Here is an 18,162-nt window from a genome sequence, read left to right on the forward strand (position 1 = left end):
GCACCAAGGATACACACTCAGACACACTAAATGGTCATTTATGACTCTTGTACTTAAGAAAAGCATCTTTCTAAGCCTCGGATTGAACATGGCACACACTGCACTGCGGTATTCCACACATGTTCTGTTAGATGGGATCTCCCATGTTCCCGGTGTGGTGAACACAGATGCCTTCCCTCACTCCACACCTCCCCCCAACTCATCCCCTGCCCTCCACATGGCAGTTGCAGCAGGGTCGGTGGTGTAGGGTGGCTGGGGACAGCCCTGTATGGAGTGGTAGAGCTGTGCAGGGTGACGTCAGGAGAGGAAACTGCTGCAGTGCACTGGAGCCGCTTCAGACCTCATGGCTCCCTTGGAGAAGGCGCAGCCCCAGAGCTGACTGCACTGTCTGAGGGTACACAGCAGCAGTGACAGCGCTCTGCGAGACCACCCGACCCTCTCAGCTCCGCCACGCCCCGCGCTAACCACGGCTTCCGCAGGTGAGTCTTTGGAGGGGGAAGTGGAGGTGGGCCCTGCAGGACTGACGCATTTAACAATTGTATTTAATATCATTCAGAAAAAAAGTGCTGTATAACTGAGGGCAATATTATAGTGAGAACAAACGATGAGGGGTGCAGCTTGATGCAAAATGTGTGGGTAGGAGCCCCAGATGAAGGCTTAAAAAATAAATGAATAGGTTAGTGAGTTTTGAAAATGTGTAATGGAGCCACGCACAGCACATGGTACCACAGGGTAGGGACGGCAGGTTACAGAACTCTTATTGTGAAATGCAGGCTCCTCAGTGCGTGTCTCCAGCCTCGTGGCATATGGGAGGAGGGGCGGCGGCTTAACACCGGACGGTACGTGTGACCGCTGGCACATTCATGCAATGCCACATTCATTGTGGGTATACTCGTCAAATTCTGGAGCACCCGAAGAGCCTCTTTTCTGCAGAGCCTGTGCACCCCTCCTAATCAGGAATCCCTACCCCATTATGAAGATTCTCACTGCTCATGACGTGTCCACGACCCCTCGCTTTCCAGACAGTATCCCTATCTTCTCAGGCGCTGCTCGCTAGCTTGCAGCTCGCAAAATGCCTTTTATCATAACCTCTTGAATCTTTGTCCTGCAGTTTAACCCTGTACAGTCCACGTCAGTGCTGAAGAAATATGTGGACTAATAAAAATAAAAGCCCCACCTTCCAACAACACTCCTCCCCACCCCCTCTCCAGTTTGTCATTTCCAACCAGCTGCATAGCGCTGAGTGAAAATGTCGGGAGGGCCTGTCCTGGTAAAGTGTGCACCTGTGCATGGCACGAGGGCAGCGTTGATGGATGCTAACTGTAGCCGTGCATGACCAACTTAGAGAATGAAATGGATCCAAAAAAAGAGCAAGCCCGCGAGTGGTGCGTGTGCCACAGCGAGCCATGTGGTTTCAATTATCGCGCTCGTGTCTGGGCACGATAATTGAAAACCACATGGCAGCGGTGCGCGTAATAGACACCAATAGGCCATGGGCGGAGCAATGCGCCTGCCTTTGGCCAATTGCGTGCCGTCTTTGATAAAAAGACGCACGCAAAGGCCAATAGCGTGGGCCAAAAGGAAAAGCACACGCACAAGCGTGTGCGATTCCTAGGTCTGTTTTGAAACCCCCTACAAGAGGTCTCTCGCTGCGTGAGCAGTGCTGCATACTGCAACGATAGGCGCGAGACCTAAAAAGGCTTTCCCAGATGTCAAATGAACAATATTCAAATGTATATAGAGATCTATATCTATCTATGTGCAAACAATAATATCACACTTATAAGTAGCAAATGCAACTGTTAAATGCATGGAATAAATTGAACTGCAAACAGATGAAAATATGGAATGAAATACAAGCAGATTATAATAAGGACATCCGCAGCAAGGAATCAGAAAGATATATACACTAAATACATCAGATGATTAAAACCACTGAAGACTTGAATGTGCACATAGACACTCACACATCACAATGAAAACACCTCAGATGATAATAACCGCTGGAGACTTGGGTATTCACACAGACTCACTCACACATCACAAAGTCAATACTCAAAGAATAAAACACCTCACCGGCTGCAAACACTGCATTTTAGCCCACTCCAGAATGGGGGATTCACAGACGGGGTTAAGGGCCTCAGCAAACTGGGTGCTGCTGCGCTGAAGTTGACGCGTCCGTCCCCATTCAGACTTCAAAGTAAATCCCAGTGTCCATGTCAACAAACCTCAGCTTTTTAATCTTAAAGCACACTAGAAGTTTCGGAGAGGCCCTCCACTGCACCAAGGAAACTTACTTGAGTTGTCCACTCTCCATGCAAGCATTCCAAAGGCAAAAGAGTTCTCACATTCCTTCTGCACTCTCATGTGCTCCAGTCCTATTTCAACAAAGCTTATAAAAGTACAGAAAACAATCTCCAAAAGTACAAAAACAACCTTATTCGTGAATAGCCTAAACAACTTGAGTAATGTGGGGGCCTGCCTGTGCGTAAAAGCTCAAGCTAGCAGACAGAGTCAGAATTCAAGATGGCACGAGGGCATGTCAAAGCCAATAATAAGAATGGCATACACAATGCACATTTGAGCACCACTACTTATAACATTGCACACCGAGAACAAGAAGAGCATTCATACATTCATTCTCTCTCTCTCTCTCAGCTCTACCACTGCTACAAGACATGAAAGAAATCTTCAATGAAACGTGCACATGCAGGAAGAATGATCTCACACATTCAAGCTAGGGTAAAGTAAAACCCCAAAAGTCAATTAAAATAATGGTCCTCAAAGGTCATAACGTGGTTTCACTACATAGGATGCTCTAGCACTAAAGCTACTGGCCTCATCTAATTCCTATGGATAATGTTATTTTATCAAATGCTACAGATGCTTTATTTAATACTAGAAAAAGACAGATTCTGAAAAATGAAGAGCTTAAGCAGAATATGGGTGAATCTTCTGCTGATTACCATGGCTGACTGAAGGACATATTTGACTGTCAGTCTAGTATTGAGAATACCATTGCAACAATTCAAGAGGCAATGGAGCATCAGGAAACAGCCTTTACAACACGTTTTTTTTTACCATGTTATGCCTTTAGCATGCATTTTTCACCACACATGTTTTTACCACTTACATGCATTTACAACACATGCATTTAAGGTAAGAGGAGGGGTCCGGGGGTCTCCCCCCACAAATACATTATTTTTATATACATTAACAAAGTATGGTAATGGCATGCATTGCAAAAACAAGCATTCTGAAATAATGTGTGGTAAAAAAATGAGTTGTAAAGGCATGCAAAGTATTTCCCTGCATTGTGCCGTCATACAACCAAGAGCATCTAATGACAATATGTGTTGGTTGGCAAAATATGTTTCTGTGCCTAACCGTGTAGCTTTTCAAGAAAGAGAGAAAAATGTATAGAACCCAAATGTATATCTTTGCAACTAGAAACGACCAAAGAGATGGGCAAAGAGGTAGAAGATAGGGGATGGGCCAAGGATAGGGAAGGAGAGATTTTATTCTGCCTGATTCAAGTGTGGTCAGTTGGGACACTGAAAACTATTTTTAGGATACTCATTCATAGATTCTTGTAAGATATTTTTGTAGTTTGGATTTCATATGATTACATTTTTTAGCAAACCTCATATAAAGTCCATTATTAAGGTCATTAAGCAGTCTTTAAAAATACTGTTTATTAACTTATACTAGTAGTGATTTGCATGTTGTGCAAAAACATTTTTTTTTATTTCCTTTTGACAACAGTGTTCAAATCTCTGTAAGACAGTAAGACATCTCTCATCCCCCTAATCATTTCCCCATCCCATATACGTTAGTGTCTCACTCATATCATAGATTCCACTGCTGGATTATTGACAATAATCATCCCATAACCCCAAATACATTTCCTATACCTATTGTCTCTCATTGTGTTTCTACATGCTTTAACAATGAAGAGGGACTCCCTGGGCTCTTTCTTTAACTGTGGAGTTTAACTTGGCCTCGTGCTACGTAGGACTCGCTCTCAACACGTTTATAAGCTTCTTAGTTTGAAGATGCCAATTTGCACACTTGTTTTCGATTTAACATTTTTCATAGTGAAGCATGGGAAAAATGCTTTCTTCGTTGTATACATTTTTTGTTGACCATGGTACAATCCCAAGGCAAATCCACCATTCAGGAATCTGATTCCTCATCAGCAGACACAACCAAAAATGAAAATAGTGGATAGCATCTTGCAACTGACCATGGATTATTCAAAGTGTACCTGCGCATACTTCTTGCCCATGCCTTGGGGGATAATCTGTGTCAAAACATATTGTGACTGGCTGCCCAGCATTAAATAAGATTAGTCTGAACAGTGATTATTTATGAATGCTTAATAAATAACCAATCTGTATTGTTGCTGTTTTATCAATTATAATTGCCTGGACTAATAATGAGAATGAACAATTTTGTTTCAGTTTAGTGGCTACTTGACAGGCAATCAGAATATCCCATAGTCAGCATCAGATATTCTGGAAGCAGCCTAACAGCAGCAGCTTTCCATGTTTGGAAGCTAAATTCACCTCTTTCTGCTCATTTCACCTGGAAGCAGATTATCAAGGTTTCAAAAACAATAACCCAGTTGGCAAGCTAACAAAAAAGGGGCAGATTATGCTATGATGGCATACTGCTAGTAATTAACCTACCCTTACTTACAGTTTGCAAGGACCATGTACAATCACCAACCTTTCGTTTTTTTAAACTCTGTCACCAGGCACTCGGCTTCTTCCTGGATCCGTTCCTCAATGCTTTTCTTACCCATCCCAAAATTTCTTAGAGTCATGAGAGTAAAACGACGTAGCTGCTTCCAGCGCTCCCCATTGCTAAAGATGATACCTGGAAAAAAATATTTAAACTATAAGTAACAATTTCTCATTCTCAAACATTTTGGTAAAATACATTTAATACAATTAGGAAAGCATGCTCATGTTCTGAACATTGCCAAAATATATATAAATACAAGTTTATGAGAAGTTAATGAGGTGAGGATAAGAAAGGGAACCTGATTTAGGAAGAGCAATGAAAAGAGGGTGCATATGTTGCAAGGAGATTGGTGCAGTCTCGATTAGGAGTGCAGACATTGGGGTAGACACTGGAAGTGGAGTTCATATTTTGTTAAGGGACCTTCCTCACTTTCACCTTTCTTAACTCAACTTAAAATCAACAGCCATCACAAGAGGCGGGAGCCTTGACCGAGTTTTGGCTCTCTGGTGCAAAAGTGCACTGTTGGCCAACATTAGAGCAGTTTTACAAAATCTTTTTCCTGGTAGTTAGGATTTTTCATTGGAAACTGAGAGCTTAGTTTTGGGACCGAAATGAGATGTGCTTCTATCGTGTGATGGAAGTATTTGGCATACACACATAGGGGACTCCAATTAGTAACTTGCTGTGTAGAAGATGATACTCAAGTTTAGCCGATTTATTTAAAATGATAAAACTTTTGATATTATGGAGCCCAGTGCAAATTTTTTGTACTCAAGGTTTTCTGCATTGCTGACCACCACTTCCAAAAAATAATTGCAAATTCACTGACCTGTCCCAGAGCAAGTGCTATAGACTTTCTAGCCCATTCAAGTTGAGGAAAGTAGGTAGAGTCTACTTGACTGTAGTCCAACAATAAATGTGTAAAGGCCCGGAAAAACAGTGTTTGATAGCTATGGTACCAAAGTAAGGTCTTACCAAGAGGGAAGAAAGAGTTTGACAATGGTCACAACATGGATGTGAGGTCCTCACATTACTGCTTCTTGTCTATTAACTCCTGCTTACACTTTAGCATTTTATTGATCTTTTCGGCAAGAATTAGTAAGCACAGTGATGTCTTTTTGGACACCACTGTTGACATACTCCTCTTTCAGGCAAGGTTGCTTAATATTCAATATATATGAGAACCTGGAAGAGAAGCCAACACACTGTTGCATTGTTAGTATCCTGTGATGCTGTCACCTGCACGACTGCTTTGAACAAATGCCCCATGTCATATGATGTAATCAACTGCCATTGCAACCTATTTCCTATAACAAAAGAGTGGTGTCAAAAATCTATTCTCTCACATTTGTTTTCCAGATAGAATTATTAATTGCTTTAAGATTTTGATTATAAATTTGGAAAACAAATAACAAGGGAGTGATTATTAATGTAGTCTGTTTGAGCCTGTAACATTTATGTTAGTTGTATACATTTCAACTTGTAACAGCCCCAAACTCTGCTCTGATTCTTCTCCGATTTTCAACATTTTCCACTGGAGATTCTCCTACCCACACTATTCCCAAACACAGTTTTCCCCCACTCATCACAGTGTCAAGGAATACGAATATGAATATATTAAAGACAGTCAATATGACTCCTGCGGTTACCAGGACTTTATCAGACAATTAATTTAGCAACAGAGCCAATCTCCTTATCAACCAGCTTCCACTCACCCCTCCTATCATCTGCGCATCTATTCACTCACTTGGACTGATGTGGTAAGAGGAAATGACACAAACAGCCAACAAAACAGAGCCTCCAACCTCCCTGTCAGAACCAACCCAGCTGCATTCATCAATAAAGTGCTTTCCTCACTCACAGTTTACATTATAACTATTTGTAATAAGTAAAAGTATATGATTAATCTTAGCAGGAAGATACAATTGCACCTAGAAACATCTAGTTCATAAAGTAAAACTATTCAGTGGCATATAAGTATTATTTAAGAAAGTAGGATGATACTGAAGATGATCCTGAATAAGAGATGCTTAACATAAATCACAATCGACACAAACCAAAAATATAATTTAACAATCACCTATTATATATATTTCGTACTCCACCAACTTACTGACTGTGACATTTAAAGACACTTCTATTTTCAGTAAATCAGTATTTGTTTTTTTGCTCAGAGCAATGTCGTATACAGTGTTTAATTCTTTAAAGATAGCTTCAGATTTTTCTTTAACTAGAGAATCAGATATTGTGGTTCTAATTTGGTCAGTTATGGTCAGGAGTATCGTCAAGTAATACTATATATATATATATATATATATATATATATATATATATATATATATATATATATATAGTGGTGGTACGAGAAGGGTTTGGGAGCTATAGTAAGCCATCAACCACAACAAATCTTAAAGAGACTCCTTAATGGCAAAGAGGTTTGTCTGTTTGGGGTAAGGTAAGTAGCTACATGGTAAGATGATCAGTAACCATGAAAGGTAGGTTTCTAGTTTTAGTCCTAGGTCATAACAATTGTATAACATGTTTTTTTTCTCGGGTCAGTCTGAAAGGCAGGCGCTAGCAGTCAACACCTAATGTTGTCTAATATTAGACAGCAAGGCCACAAGGCAAGAGCAAAAGATCCGAAGGGACATGGAGAAATCAGCGGATGGGTGGGGACTTTGAAGATCAGCAATCCATCTGGATAGGTGGTGTTAAACTGTCTGTCATGCTGTTAGCTGAAGGTAATTTATTTATTCATGTGTTGAGTTTAATATAGCGCAAACTTGACCTGAAGGCATCAGGGCGCTTCACAGTATTTGCATAGTAGTAATTATATGGTGTACATACTGAGGTAGACTTAAAAGCAAAGTGGCAGTACGTGAGCAAAACATTTGCCGGCATTAGGATTGGTAGCGGATATGTTTTTGAGGTAGATACAGCATATAAATATAGGTATTATTTTAACAGAACATAGTAGCAGTACTTATTTGAAAAAACATAATGGCAGTACGTAAGCAAAATATATGAAGGCATTAGGATCAGTAGTTGAAACATTTTTGAGGACATTTGGGGAGAGGAGTTGGCCTGAAGGCTAGGGCGGTCGACCTCAGAGCAGAGGAACAAGGTTCAAGTCTTGGCAGGGTCACGCAACATCCTGTGATTCTGGACAAATCACTTAATCTCCCTGTGCCTAACAAAAATGAATGTGTCTAAATCATGTAAAAACGCTTGCTTCAAAATTGGCTCACACGTAATGGAACAGGTTAAATCCTTTTCCTATCTGGGTGTTTTATTTGACGGGTTTTTAAATTTTAAACTTTTAATTGAAGGTAGAAGTGCTAAAGTAGTGGCCTCCACGGGGGCTATAATGAGCTATGGACACAGGTTGGGCAGGTGGTCTCCTGAACAGGTCATGCATTTGTATGGTTCAGTTTGTTGTCCCAAAATAATTTATGGGGCAGAAGTGTGGGGTTTTGCGAACCCACAACTAATTCAAACTGAGGAAAACAAATTTCTTAGGAAAATTTTACAAATCCCACAAAGTACGTCAGTCTATATTACACACGCTGAATTGGGAAGGGTGTACATAGAGGACCTGATTAAAGTCAGACCACTTATGGCCTGGTTGAGAATATGGACCAATAGTGAGGCGGGTCTGAGTAGGCAGATAATTAGTGACTGTATGGGTAGAGATAAGGGGTTGGACATCCCATGGCTGAGCTATATTAAGGGTGTCCTGTCCGGATTAGACTGTAAGAATCTTTTTATCGACCCCACGACAATAATTGCTGCGGATAAAACCCGTATCAAAAAACTTTTTCTGTCAAAGGAGTCTGCCCGTAGAGCCACCTTAGAAGCAAGTAAGCCCACTGTTTGCACTTTCAACCTAGTTAAATCAGTAGTAGGTATGGAACCCTACCTCGCCCTGTTATATAATGCACAAGACAGATTTTTAATTACCCGTTTTAGGCTCAACCTTTTACACCATCTTTTGGCTGACCCATTTGGTTTTACGGCCACAGTTGAGCAGAAGGGTACCTGCGGCTGCGACAATAGGTCTCCGCAGGATACCCTTCATTTTGTACTTCTTTGCCCTTTTTATTCAGTGCCCAGACGTCGTTTTTTAGTAAGGATTTTAAAACAAATGAAATTTAGACATGCAAAGGTTGCTCTCTTATATTTACAAAAGGCTGGGAATCCATTGACGTTAGCTTGTATTATGAATTTTATTAGAGTTGCACTAAGATTGAGACGCACAAGAGGGTTACTTTGAACATTTTGATGCAAATGGCCCCCTCCTTTTTGTCTTTTCTTTTTCTTTTGTCAGTATAAAATGATTTGTATTGTAATGTTTTTAATTGTACCATTGTACTTTTATGATATTTTCCAAATATCGAATAAAGGTTTTTGATGATGATGATGATGAATGTGTCCTCATGTAACGCAACTGGTGATCGTGTAAAGCGCTCGGATACCCGATACCTCTGGGTCAAGTTCGCACTACATAAAAAACAGAAACAGCACATATATATATATATAAATATTGTTTTAGCAGGGCATAGTTACATTTGCACAGGGTTACATGGAGAATAAGTAAACATGCACAGAACCATATAATAACAGTGGGCTGTGGCATGCAGTCGAATGAATGGGGAAATAGTCCGGGGTAGTAAGGAAGGACCCTCTTAGTGGTGGGGGGAGTGGGGCATAAGACATTTCCCCGGGATAATGGTGCTGAGGCTTAGACTTGAATTTGTGGGTCACAGCAAGGGCCAGTCGGAAGCTTTAGGAGGGTGGGTTCAAATATTTGTTGAGAGGAGTTTCTATTTTGTCTTGAAGTTGGGGGAAGGACTGATTGTCAAGTAAGTCTTGAGGTAGTACGTTCCAGATTCTGGGGCGTTTCCGGAGAAGGAGCAGGCGTGGGTTTTTTCTTTCTTGAAGTTTGGCAGAATCAGGAAAAGACTGTTTAAGCTTTGAGGGGGGTCTTTTTTGTCCGGCTTTAGTTTATTTGCGAGGTAGTTTGGTTTATCCTGGTGTAGAGCCTTATGAATTATGCAAGTTTTCAATATAGCTCTTGCCTCTATTGGAAGCCAGTTGAGCTGCTTGAGAGTGGGAGTGATGTGATCATGTCAACTCTCTCCCAAAAGAAGCCTGGCCGCCATGTGGAGGGCTGCTTTCAGAGGGGATATGTATGCTTTTGAGGGGTGCCCGTAATCGTATTGTTAGCATAGTCCAGCTTCCGGAAGACAAGGGCTTGCACCAAAGTCTTTAGGCCATCACCGAGTATGAAGGGTTTGATATTTGTGAGATGTTTCAGTGAGTAGAAGGTACTTTTTACAGAGGTTTTAATATTCTCCTTCATGCTTAAGTGAGAGTGGAGTGTGATTCCCAGAGATTTAACAGAGTCAGAGATGGACAGTTTGCAGTTTGGTGCAGTGATGTTGTTGAGCCAGCTAGTTATGAGAAATGTTTTTTCTTTGGGTTAGGTGAGGAGTTCTGTCTTATTGGTGTTGAGTTTGAGGATGTTGCTGGTTAGCCAGGACTGAACTGTGTGTAGAATGCTGAATGTCACTGACTGACGAGTTTTTCATGTAGAGTGGAGTGTAATCCACATTAAGGTGATCGGCAATTCTAGCTTGTTTCAGGATCACTGAGGCATGTTCCGTGTAGAGATTAAATAGGGCAGGAGACAGGGTTGACCCTTGCGGGACACCTTGTGAGACTGGAGTTTCATTTGAGATTTTAATTGTAGAATTTGATTAGCTGTGTGCACTTGCTTAGGAAGAGACGAACCACTTAAGGACAGTTCCTTTGATGCCTAGTCTCTTCAAGAGGGTGTGTAGGAGGATGTCATGGTTGACTGTGCCGAAGTTGGCTGAAAGGTCCAGGAGGCATGCTTTTCCTACATCCAGAGATTTGTGAAGATGGTCTACGACATTCAATATGGCATGTGCTGTACTGCGGCCTTTCCTGAAACCCCGGCTTGAAGGTGTCATATAAGTTGCATTTTTCAATGTGGGTGTTGAGCTGACCAGCACACATTTTCCAATGGAGAGGTTAGTTATGGGTCTGTACTTATTAAGGTCATTAGGGTCTGTAGTTTTAAAGGTCATTAGGGTAGGCGTCCACATTTTTGATGAGGGGAGTATCTTGGCTGAGTTTGAGGGGAGCCAGCATGGAGTTGCTTGATAGGGAAGAATTGATGATTGTGGTCCATTTAGGAGAGATGATGTGCCGCCGGGAGAGGGTCTGTGATGTGGGATGTTTGCAAGTTTTTTGCGGACTCCTTCACAGACAAGGTTTGATTTAGACCAGGTTGCATTGTTTTTCAGTTGCAGAGAGTTGAGGCTGGAGAGCTGTGTTGATGAGGAGGGGAGCTGGGTAGCTTGGCAGGAGGTAGGCTGCATCGGTAGGGGGTTTTTGGGAGGGCCTTTTCTGTAGGGGACATCCTTCGTGCAAGGTAGAGGGGTGGGAGGCTCATGAGAGATTTCAATCCTGGATACTTTTTTAGAGAAAATTGATGCAAAGTCTTCACAGTGTTTGGTCGAGTTGTTAATTGCGTGTTGAGGGAAAGAGAATGTTTGCTGTTGAATTCGAATAATTCTTTGGGTCTGTTCTTGGACTTGTCCAGTTGTTCTTGGAAAAAGGAGGATTTTTCTCTCAAGATATTTTTTTTGTATATTTTAGGCATTTTGCATGGAGGATTGAGAAATTAGATTGATTGTTGATGTCTCCAGGTTCTTTCTGCTAATCATAGTTGCCGCTTTTCACTGTTAAGGTTGGTATTAAATAGAACGCAAGTCCTTCCACTGGGAGGACTAAATCTAGAGCACTCCTTAGACGAACAGGTCGCTTCAATAAGAGTGTTTGGCAAAGATTTGTAATTTCAACTAACCAATATTTTATTTTGCAAAAGTTCCATACATACTACTTCATTTCAGTATGTTTTTTCATTATCTTTATGTAATCTAAAGGAAAATATGGACGTCTTGAAGGGTATACAATTATACTGTGGTGTCACAGCATTCTAAATTTGTCCCCGATGCATTTTGGGCAATAGCCCTTTTTAAAGGGGAATATCTGAAAGTGGAAAGAAAAAAGGGTGTTCAAGGACCAAGATATCCAGAACGCGCTTAGAGTGAAAGTTACGAGTCTGAGAGCTGGGAAGTTAGACAAACAACATGTGTAGTGTGTGTGAAAAAAATAGGTCCTACCTTATATCCTGAAATGTAGGGGTGTTCAAAACAAAGGTTACCAATATCCGGACAGAAACGGGGAACTGAAAATGCTCCCATGTTATACTGTGGTCGTGAGGCACTCGGCTGCAGCATACAGAATGTGAAAGCCACCGCGTGCAAAAAGGAACGTGAAGAACGAAAAAGTTAACAGAGCGGCATGTCCGCGTGTTGAAAACGAATAAAACTGAAACAAAAATCAAGAAGGTCACCCCACATACCTGAATACAGTGACATGAGGATTTGGCAAACGAGGTGATATCAAGTGAACGCCACGAGGCAAGTTAGTAAGGGTAAATGTGCTCCAGAAATAAATCCGCTGTAACCAGAAGTAGTTCACGGACGTAGAGAGAAGATAGAAAGCAGACTACTCCAAAGGCGTAAAGAAAACTGAATGTGAGACAGTCAAATAATTGAATGGGAACACATTGGGAGAAGTGGATGCAACCGGAAAGACGGTGCTGGTACACACAGGGACTAAAGGCATGAAGTCGTCAGGAAGATCAAAAGAAAACGAAACGATAACAAGGTGTATTGTCAAAATAGGAGATAATAATATGCTTATGATGTAAACTAGATACAGTAAAGAAAAGTCATAGGGAAAAAATAAATGAAGTGGAGAAGGGATAACAGACAAGATGTAAAAGAGAAAAGATGAAGAAAGTGAAGAAAAGAGTATAGAGGGACACATTACCAAAACACAGACAAAGTGAAGAAAATAGTAGAAGAAAAAATAAGAAAGTGGAGAAAGGAAGGAAAGTAAAGTGAAGAAGGGATGAAAAGCGAGTTATAGAAAGCAACATTACCCAACACAGACAAGAGAGAAAAAATTCAAATGCAAGAGAAAGCAAGTCACAACATGCAGGCTTATAGGAAACAACTGAATACCAGTCTTTCATTGAGCCCTTTAGGGTGAAGAGAATTTAATCTGTGTATCCAGTAAAGTTCTCTTTGGAGCAGGAATTTCCTGTTGTCCCGACCTTCATTTCAGTGATCTGTTCAAGTATCATGAATCTCAATTGGCTCACATTGTTATTATGTTCTGTAAAGTGGGTAGCCACTATGGATTTGAGATTTTTCGTCCGGATATTGGACCTATGTTCTGTCAATCTTATTTTAATTTTACGTTCTGTCTTGCCCACATAGGTGAGGCCGCATGGGCATTTGAGTAAATATACAACATTAGTAGTGTCACATGTGGCATTCACTTTTAATTTAATGGGGGTACCCTGAGTAGGATGGGCTAATGTGTTGCCTTTGATTATACTATTGCAGTTTCCACAGTTATAACAGGGTAATGTCCCCTTGTAGGTTGATCCAAATGACTGGGGTTTCTCATTCAAAATTGGTTTGAGATTGTTGATGCATTGATAAGCAAATATTGGTGGGGTCTGAAAAATGCCTTTGAAGTCCGTTTCTGTTTGAAGTAGTTGCCAATGTTTACAGATGATGGTTTTAATTTTGGTACTTTTCGTAGAATATTTAGACACAAAAACTGTGCATTCGTCTGCAGTGTTGGTAGTGGGTTTAAGTTTGGGCGTGAAAAGTTGTGTTCTCTCTTTCAACGCAACTCTATTTTCTGCTGCTTGTATGATAGACAATGGATAACCTCTGTGTATGAACTTGGCTATGATTTTCTTACTGTTTTCCTCATATAATGTGTCTGAAGACGAGATCCGTTTGACTCTGAGAAGTTGAGACTATGGTAGATGTTTTTTGAGACTCATTTGGTGGAAACTGTGAAAATGAAGGTAGTTGTTCCGGTCTGTTGGCTTAGTGTATACAGAAGTAACTAGCTCATGATTAATAATTTGGATGTTAACGTCAAGAAATGCAATTTGATTATTGCTGATGTTGTAAGTGAATTGAATTCTGTCGTTTTTCAAGTTGAGTTGACTGAGCGCTAGGAGTAACTCAGTTTCTGTGCCTTTCCAAATGAGAAATATATCGTCAATGTATCTATAGTATGTCAATAAATTGTTCTGCCATGAAGAATTGGAAAAGATGTGTTACAATTTGAATCTATGCATGAAGAGGTTGGCGTAGACTGGTGCAGCACTGTTTCCCATGGCTACTCCAGACAATTGGGTGTAGAATTTTCCTTGACAGATAAAGTAGCTATGATGAAGAGTACATTCCATGAGCTTCACAAGTAATACTTGCAGGTCTGTGTTTTTGTCGGTGTTCACTAGGAAAGACTCCATGGCTTGTAATCCAAGATTATGTGGAATTGAAGTGTACAGCGAGTTTACGTCGATGGTACAGAGAATAAATTCACTTACGTTGTAGAGTTTGATATTATTGATTTTTCTTTAAAAATCTGTCATGTCTTGTATATAGGTGGTCATTTTTTTAACACTAGGTTGTAAGTGCTGGTCAATATATTTGCCAATCGGTTCATGTATGGAGTTGCGTGTGTGTACAATAGGTCTGAACGGTGGCCTTGTGGGATTTTTGTGGATTTTGGGTACCATATAAAAGATATAGAGTTTTCGGAAACTCTTTAATCAGAAATCTTTTGTCGTATTCTGTGATGGTTCCCATTTTCAATGCTTGGTCGAGGATGGAGTGCAACACTTTGTTAAACTCAGTGTTGGGGTTGGAAGATAGTTCCATGTATAAAGAGTCATCACTGACGTGTGTTGGTAAGTTTTCGTTATAATAGTCCGTGTCCAATATCACCAGAGCGTCTCCTTTATCAACCTTGCAAAATGTGATATCGTTGTTGGCAGCTAGCTGTGAAATGACGTTGCGTTCTTGGAAAGTCTATTCGATTTTCTTTGGTCTTGAAAATGGCATGCATATCTTGTTGTACGATGGTTTCAAATGTGTCTAGCACTTTGTGGCTAACTGGTGCTAAAAAAGTGCTTTGGGGTTTTAAACCTAACAAAGTCCCATTGACATCACTGGATTTGGGTTCCATAATGTTGTTGAAGAAGTGTTTCAATCTTACGGTTCTTATAAATTTGAAGAAATATACTTGGGTTTCTAATTCATTAGAATCATATGTGGTAACGTATGTCATGCCTTTTTGTTGTATCTGTGTTTGTTGAGGTGTTATCAATGTTTTACAAATAATGATAACTAGATTCTCTGACTGCGTGTCGATTTGGCTATGGGCACGTTCTTTTCTTTTTGGCTTCGCCTGCCTGGTTATATACTTAGGTCTGGTCCTCTTTCTAAAAAAGGCACGGATGATGATGTATTTTCTGCATTAGAAGTGGAGGGCCGACTGCCCTGATCAGAGCTGGTATTAGTTGGTGGTCCTCGTTGGTATCCTTTACGTGACGAGTCATTGAATGAAGATGTGTCGCCTTCGGTAGACCTGTTGTTGAATGACCGTTGTTGTCTCCTGGTTGCATATATTTCTGCCCACTTATACACTTCACCCAATTTATAATCAACAGTGTCGCGCTTAAATTTCCTAAGTTTTCTTTCATTTATTTCTGTAGTGTATTTGTCAAGTTGAGAATTAATATCTTCTAATGTCTTTGCCCATTCTTCATTGGGTAATTTTTCGCTCAATTCTTGTTTAAGTTGTGAGACTTCCCTTTCTAGTTCTTCATGCAATTTTGAAAGTTCTTCAACTATTAACAGTATTAAATCTAGTGAGCATTTGTTTAGAATGCCATACCATCGCTCCGTAAATCGAGTGTTATTTTTACACAGTGTTGGTTTGAGTGTTATCCGCAAACCCCTTGGGATACGTTGCACGTTATGGTACCTTATTAACCCCTTTGATGCGAGTGACGGAGGGGTTCCGTCATGCGCGTCGGTTGCGCTGTGCGCATGACAGAACCGCTCCGTCACGGCCCCGCCCATGCACGGAACCTTCAGCACGGCGCGGTAATCCGCGCCGCGCTGAAGGGGTTAAGGTGCTTGGTTTATTTCTCTCTTGGCAGTGAATAGTAATTGTCTAATGTTAGATTGTATAGATCCAGTATTAAACCAGGATTTGCAGGGGATACTTCTTGAGTTTCAAAAGTGCAACTGATTCATAGAGTTCTGTCATTTTGTGCTATGGTGGTTGGTGGGATCATTGGCGGAGGACAGACTGGGCAGAGGTAGTATTTGGGAGTTGACTTGTATTTCTAACTTTTGATGTTCCTCACCTAGCACTTGGGATGGCTGGACTTTGGGCAGGCCTTTTGTATGGAGGGTTTTGAGTTGGAAAAATATTATATGGCGATTCAGCCAGTCAGATGGGAGGATGGAGTACAGGACAGTGTGTTGTGTATTGTGCTTGGAGCTGATTGCGTCCAGGGTGGAGCCCTTATTGTTGGTTTGTTCCTTGCCGAGCTGGGTAAGATAATTCACTTCCAAGAGTGTGGTACGGGTTTGCACTGGAGGATCCTTTGCATTGTTAAGGTGTAGGTTAAAGTCTCCTAATATAACATCAGTGCTGTCCTTTAGGGAGGTTAGCGAAATTAGGTTAGCTAAGCCTTGGACGAATCCTGTGTTATCACCTGTTGGGTGACAGATGAGATGAAATATAATAGAAAGGGGGCCTTTTGAGAAGAGATATGTGTTGGTGCAGTGCTGTTTGCAAATGAAGAGCAGTGGAAGCTACCTCGAGGACCAGTGATCTACAGCCTAGAGAGTTGCCGCCTGCAACGAGGTCATGGTTCGGTTTTTAAGATCAGATTTTAAACTATTTTATTGAACACCCCATCTTCACTCATTAGGAAAACAATTTGCAACTATAAATGCCTACACAGCACATAAATCCAGAAAGTTATGTTTTACTTTCATTCTCTCACATTTTCATTTTAAAAAACAAGGCTCACAATAATCCAAATTACTTTCCAGATTTTTAAAGAAAAGAAAGCCATTTGGCGATATGAGAAAAACAAATGTATATGGTAAGAGGGACTTTCTTTCTGGTTTGGAAAGTCAAATGAATCCCACCTGTAACTAAAAAATAAATTCGGGTATTTTTCCCCGATGGAGCCCAATTTCTAGAGACATTCTAAAATTACAAATAACATCTTTCTTACATTTTCATACTTCATATGAAGGCTACATTTCAGAAACATAATATTAGTCATGTATGAACTATGAATATACCTCAAAGGCACTTTAGCATAAATTAAATTGGAGTTTGTGAATTTTAGCTAAGTGAAGTAGAGGCAGCAAGAGGGAACAGACATACATTCATATACTAAGGAATTGGTCACATTAATAAATATGACAAATACATGAGTAAAATTCAACAGCAAGACAGTTCATCATATGACTACACTTTCTAGAGTAAATAATTTCATCCCAATTTTCTGAAGATGAACTGATTAAAAGGCTGGACACATCTTTATGTTTTCCTTCTCTATGAATCTTTCACCTTAATGGGGCACACTTATTATTTCTTTAATAAGAAGGCAATATCAAAATCAACATTGGTAGTTAACTTATTTACCTACAAACACACTCCTTCAGAACAGAAAGGGTTGGAAAGGGCCTTTGGTTTTGTTCCTATCATTGGGCATTAGAGTATATTTTGCACAAATTATTTGTAAATGCAGTTTACAGCAATTAATTATTGATAAACCCCAACTATAAAGTGACAACATCTCAGAGCTAACGTATGTGGCTGTTCTCCTTGTTGTAAACAGAATAGAATGAAGATGTATCTACCAAAACCAAACTAAAGTTCAAAATATACTCTCTTGCAAATAATCATCCATTGATTACGCCAGCTGAAAGTGTGTGGCAGTGTTATACTACTTAGAGATGTACAGAGAAAACACTTTGTGTTTACTTGGAGATGAGCTGAATACAAAGTTCTATTGAATGACGCCAGGTTGATCTTTACATCTCGGATACATTCTCTAATTGTGAAAGCAGTGTCCCACAACTTGATCAGCAAACAAGATGGGGATTTTCTTATGGCTAATAACCCCAGGACCCACCTCTTTTATATCATCCTGAAGATACACAAAAATAGGTTCCCAGAGTGGTATCTAATTCAGCCTTTAATAAAAATGTGAATACTTTTTACAAACACTTGTGAAGGAAACATCTTCATTCATAAAGAAAATACAGTGCTACATAAGGTTTTTAAGGATATGACCTTTGACAGAGATAACTAAATTCTAACAGGAGTGAAAATGAAGGCGTTATATATTAGTATCTTTCATAACATAACAATCATAGACACTGAAGACACTCTCCACAATTCTGA

General features: G+C 40.4%; 1 protein-coding gene across 1 annotated transcript in view; it reads right to left on the reverse strand.

Moving 5' to 3' along the window:
* LOC146798073 (cytochrome P450 2G1-like) overlaps window positions 1-18,162 on the reverse strand; it is a 998,619-nt gene that overhangs the window by 257,555 nt on the left and 722,902 nt on the right. Inside the window, exon 13 of the mRNA XM_085625291.1 lies at window positions 4,732-4,881. Coding sequence (XP_085481417.1) covers window positions 4,732-4,881 — 150 coding nt within the window. The remainder of the gene's footprint in view (window positions 1-4,731; window positions 4,882-18,162) is intronic.

This window comes from Triturus cristatus, chromosome 9, assembly GCF_964204655.1.
Source record: "Triturus cristatus chromosome 9, aTriCri1.1, whole genome shotgun sequence".
NCBI lineage: Eukaryota > Metazoa > Chordata > Amphibia > Caudata > Salamandridae > Triturus > Triturus cristatus.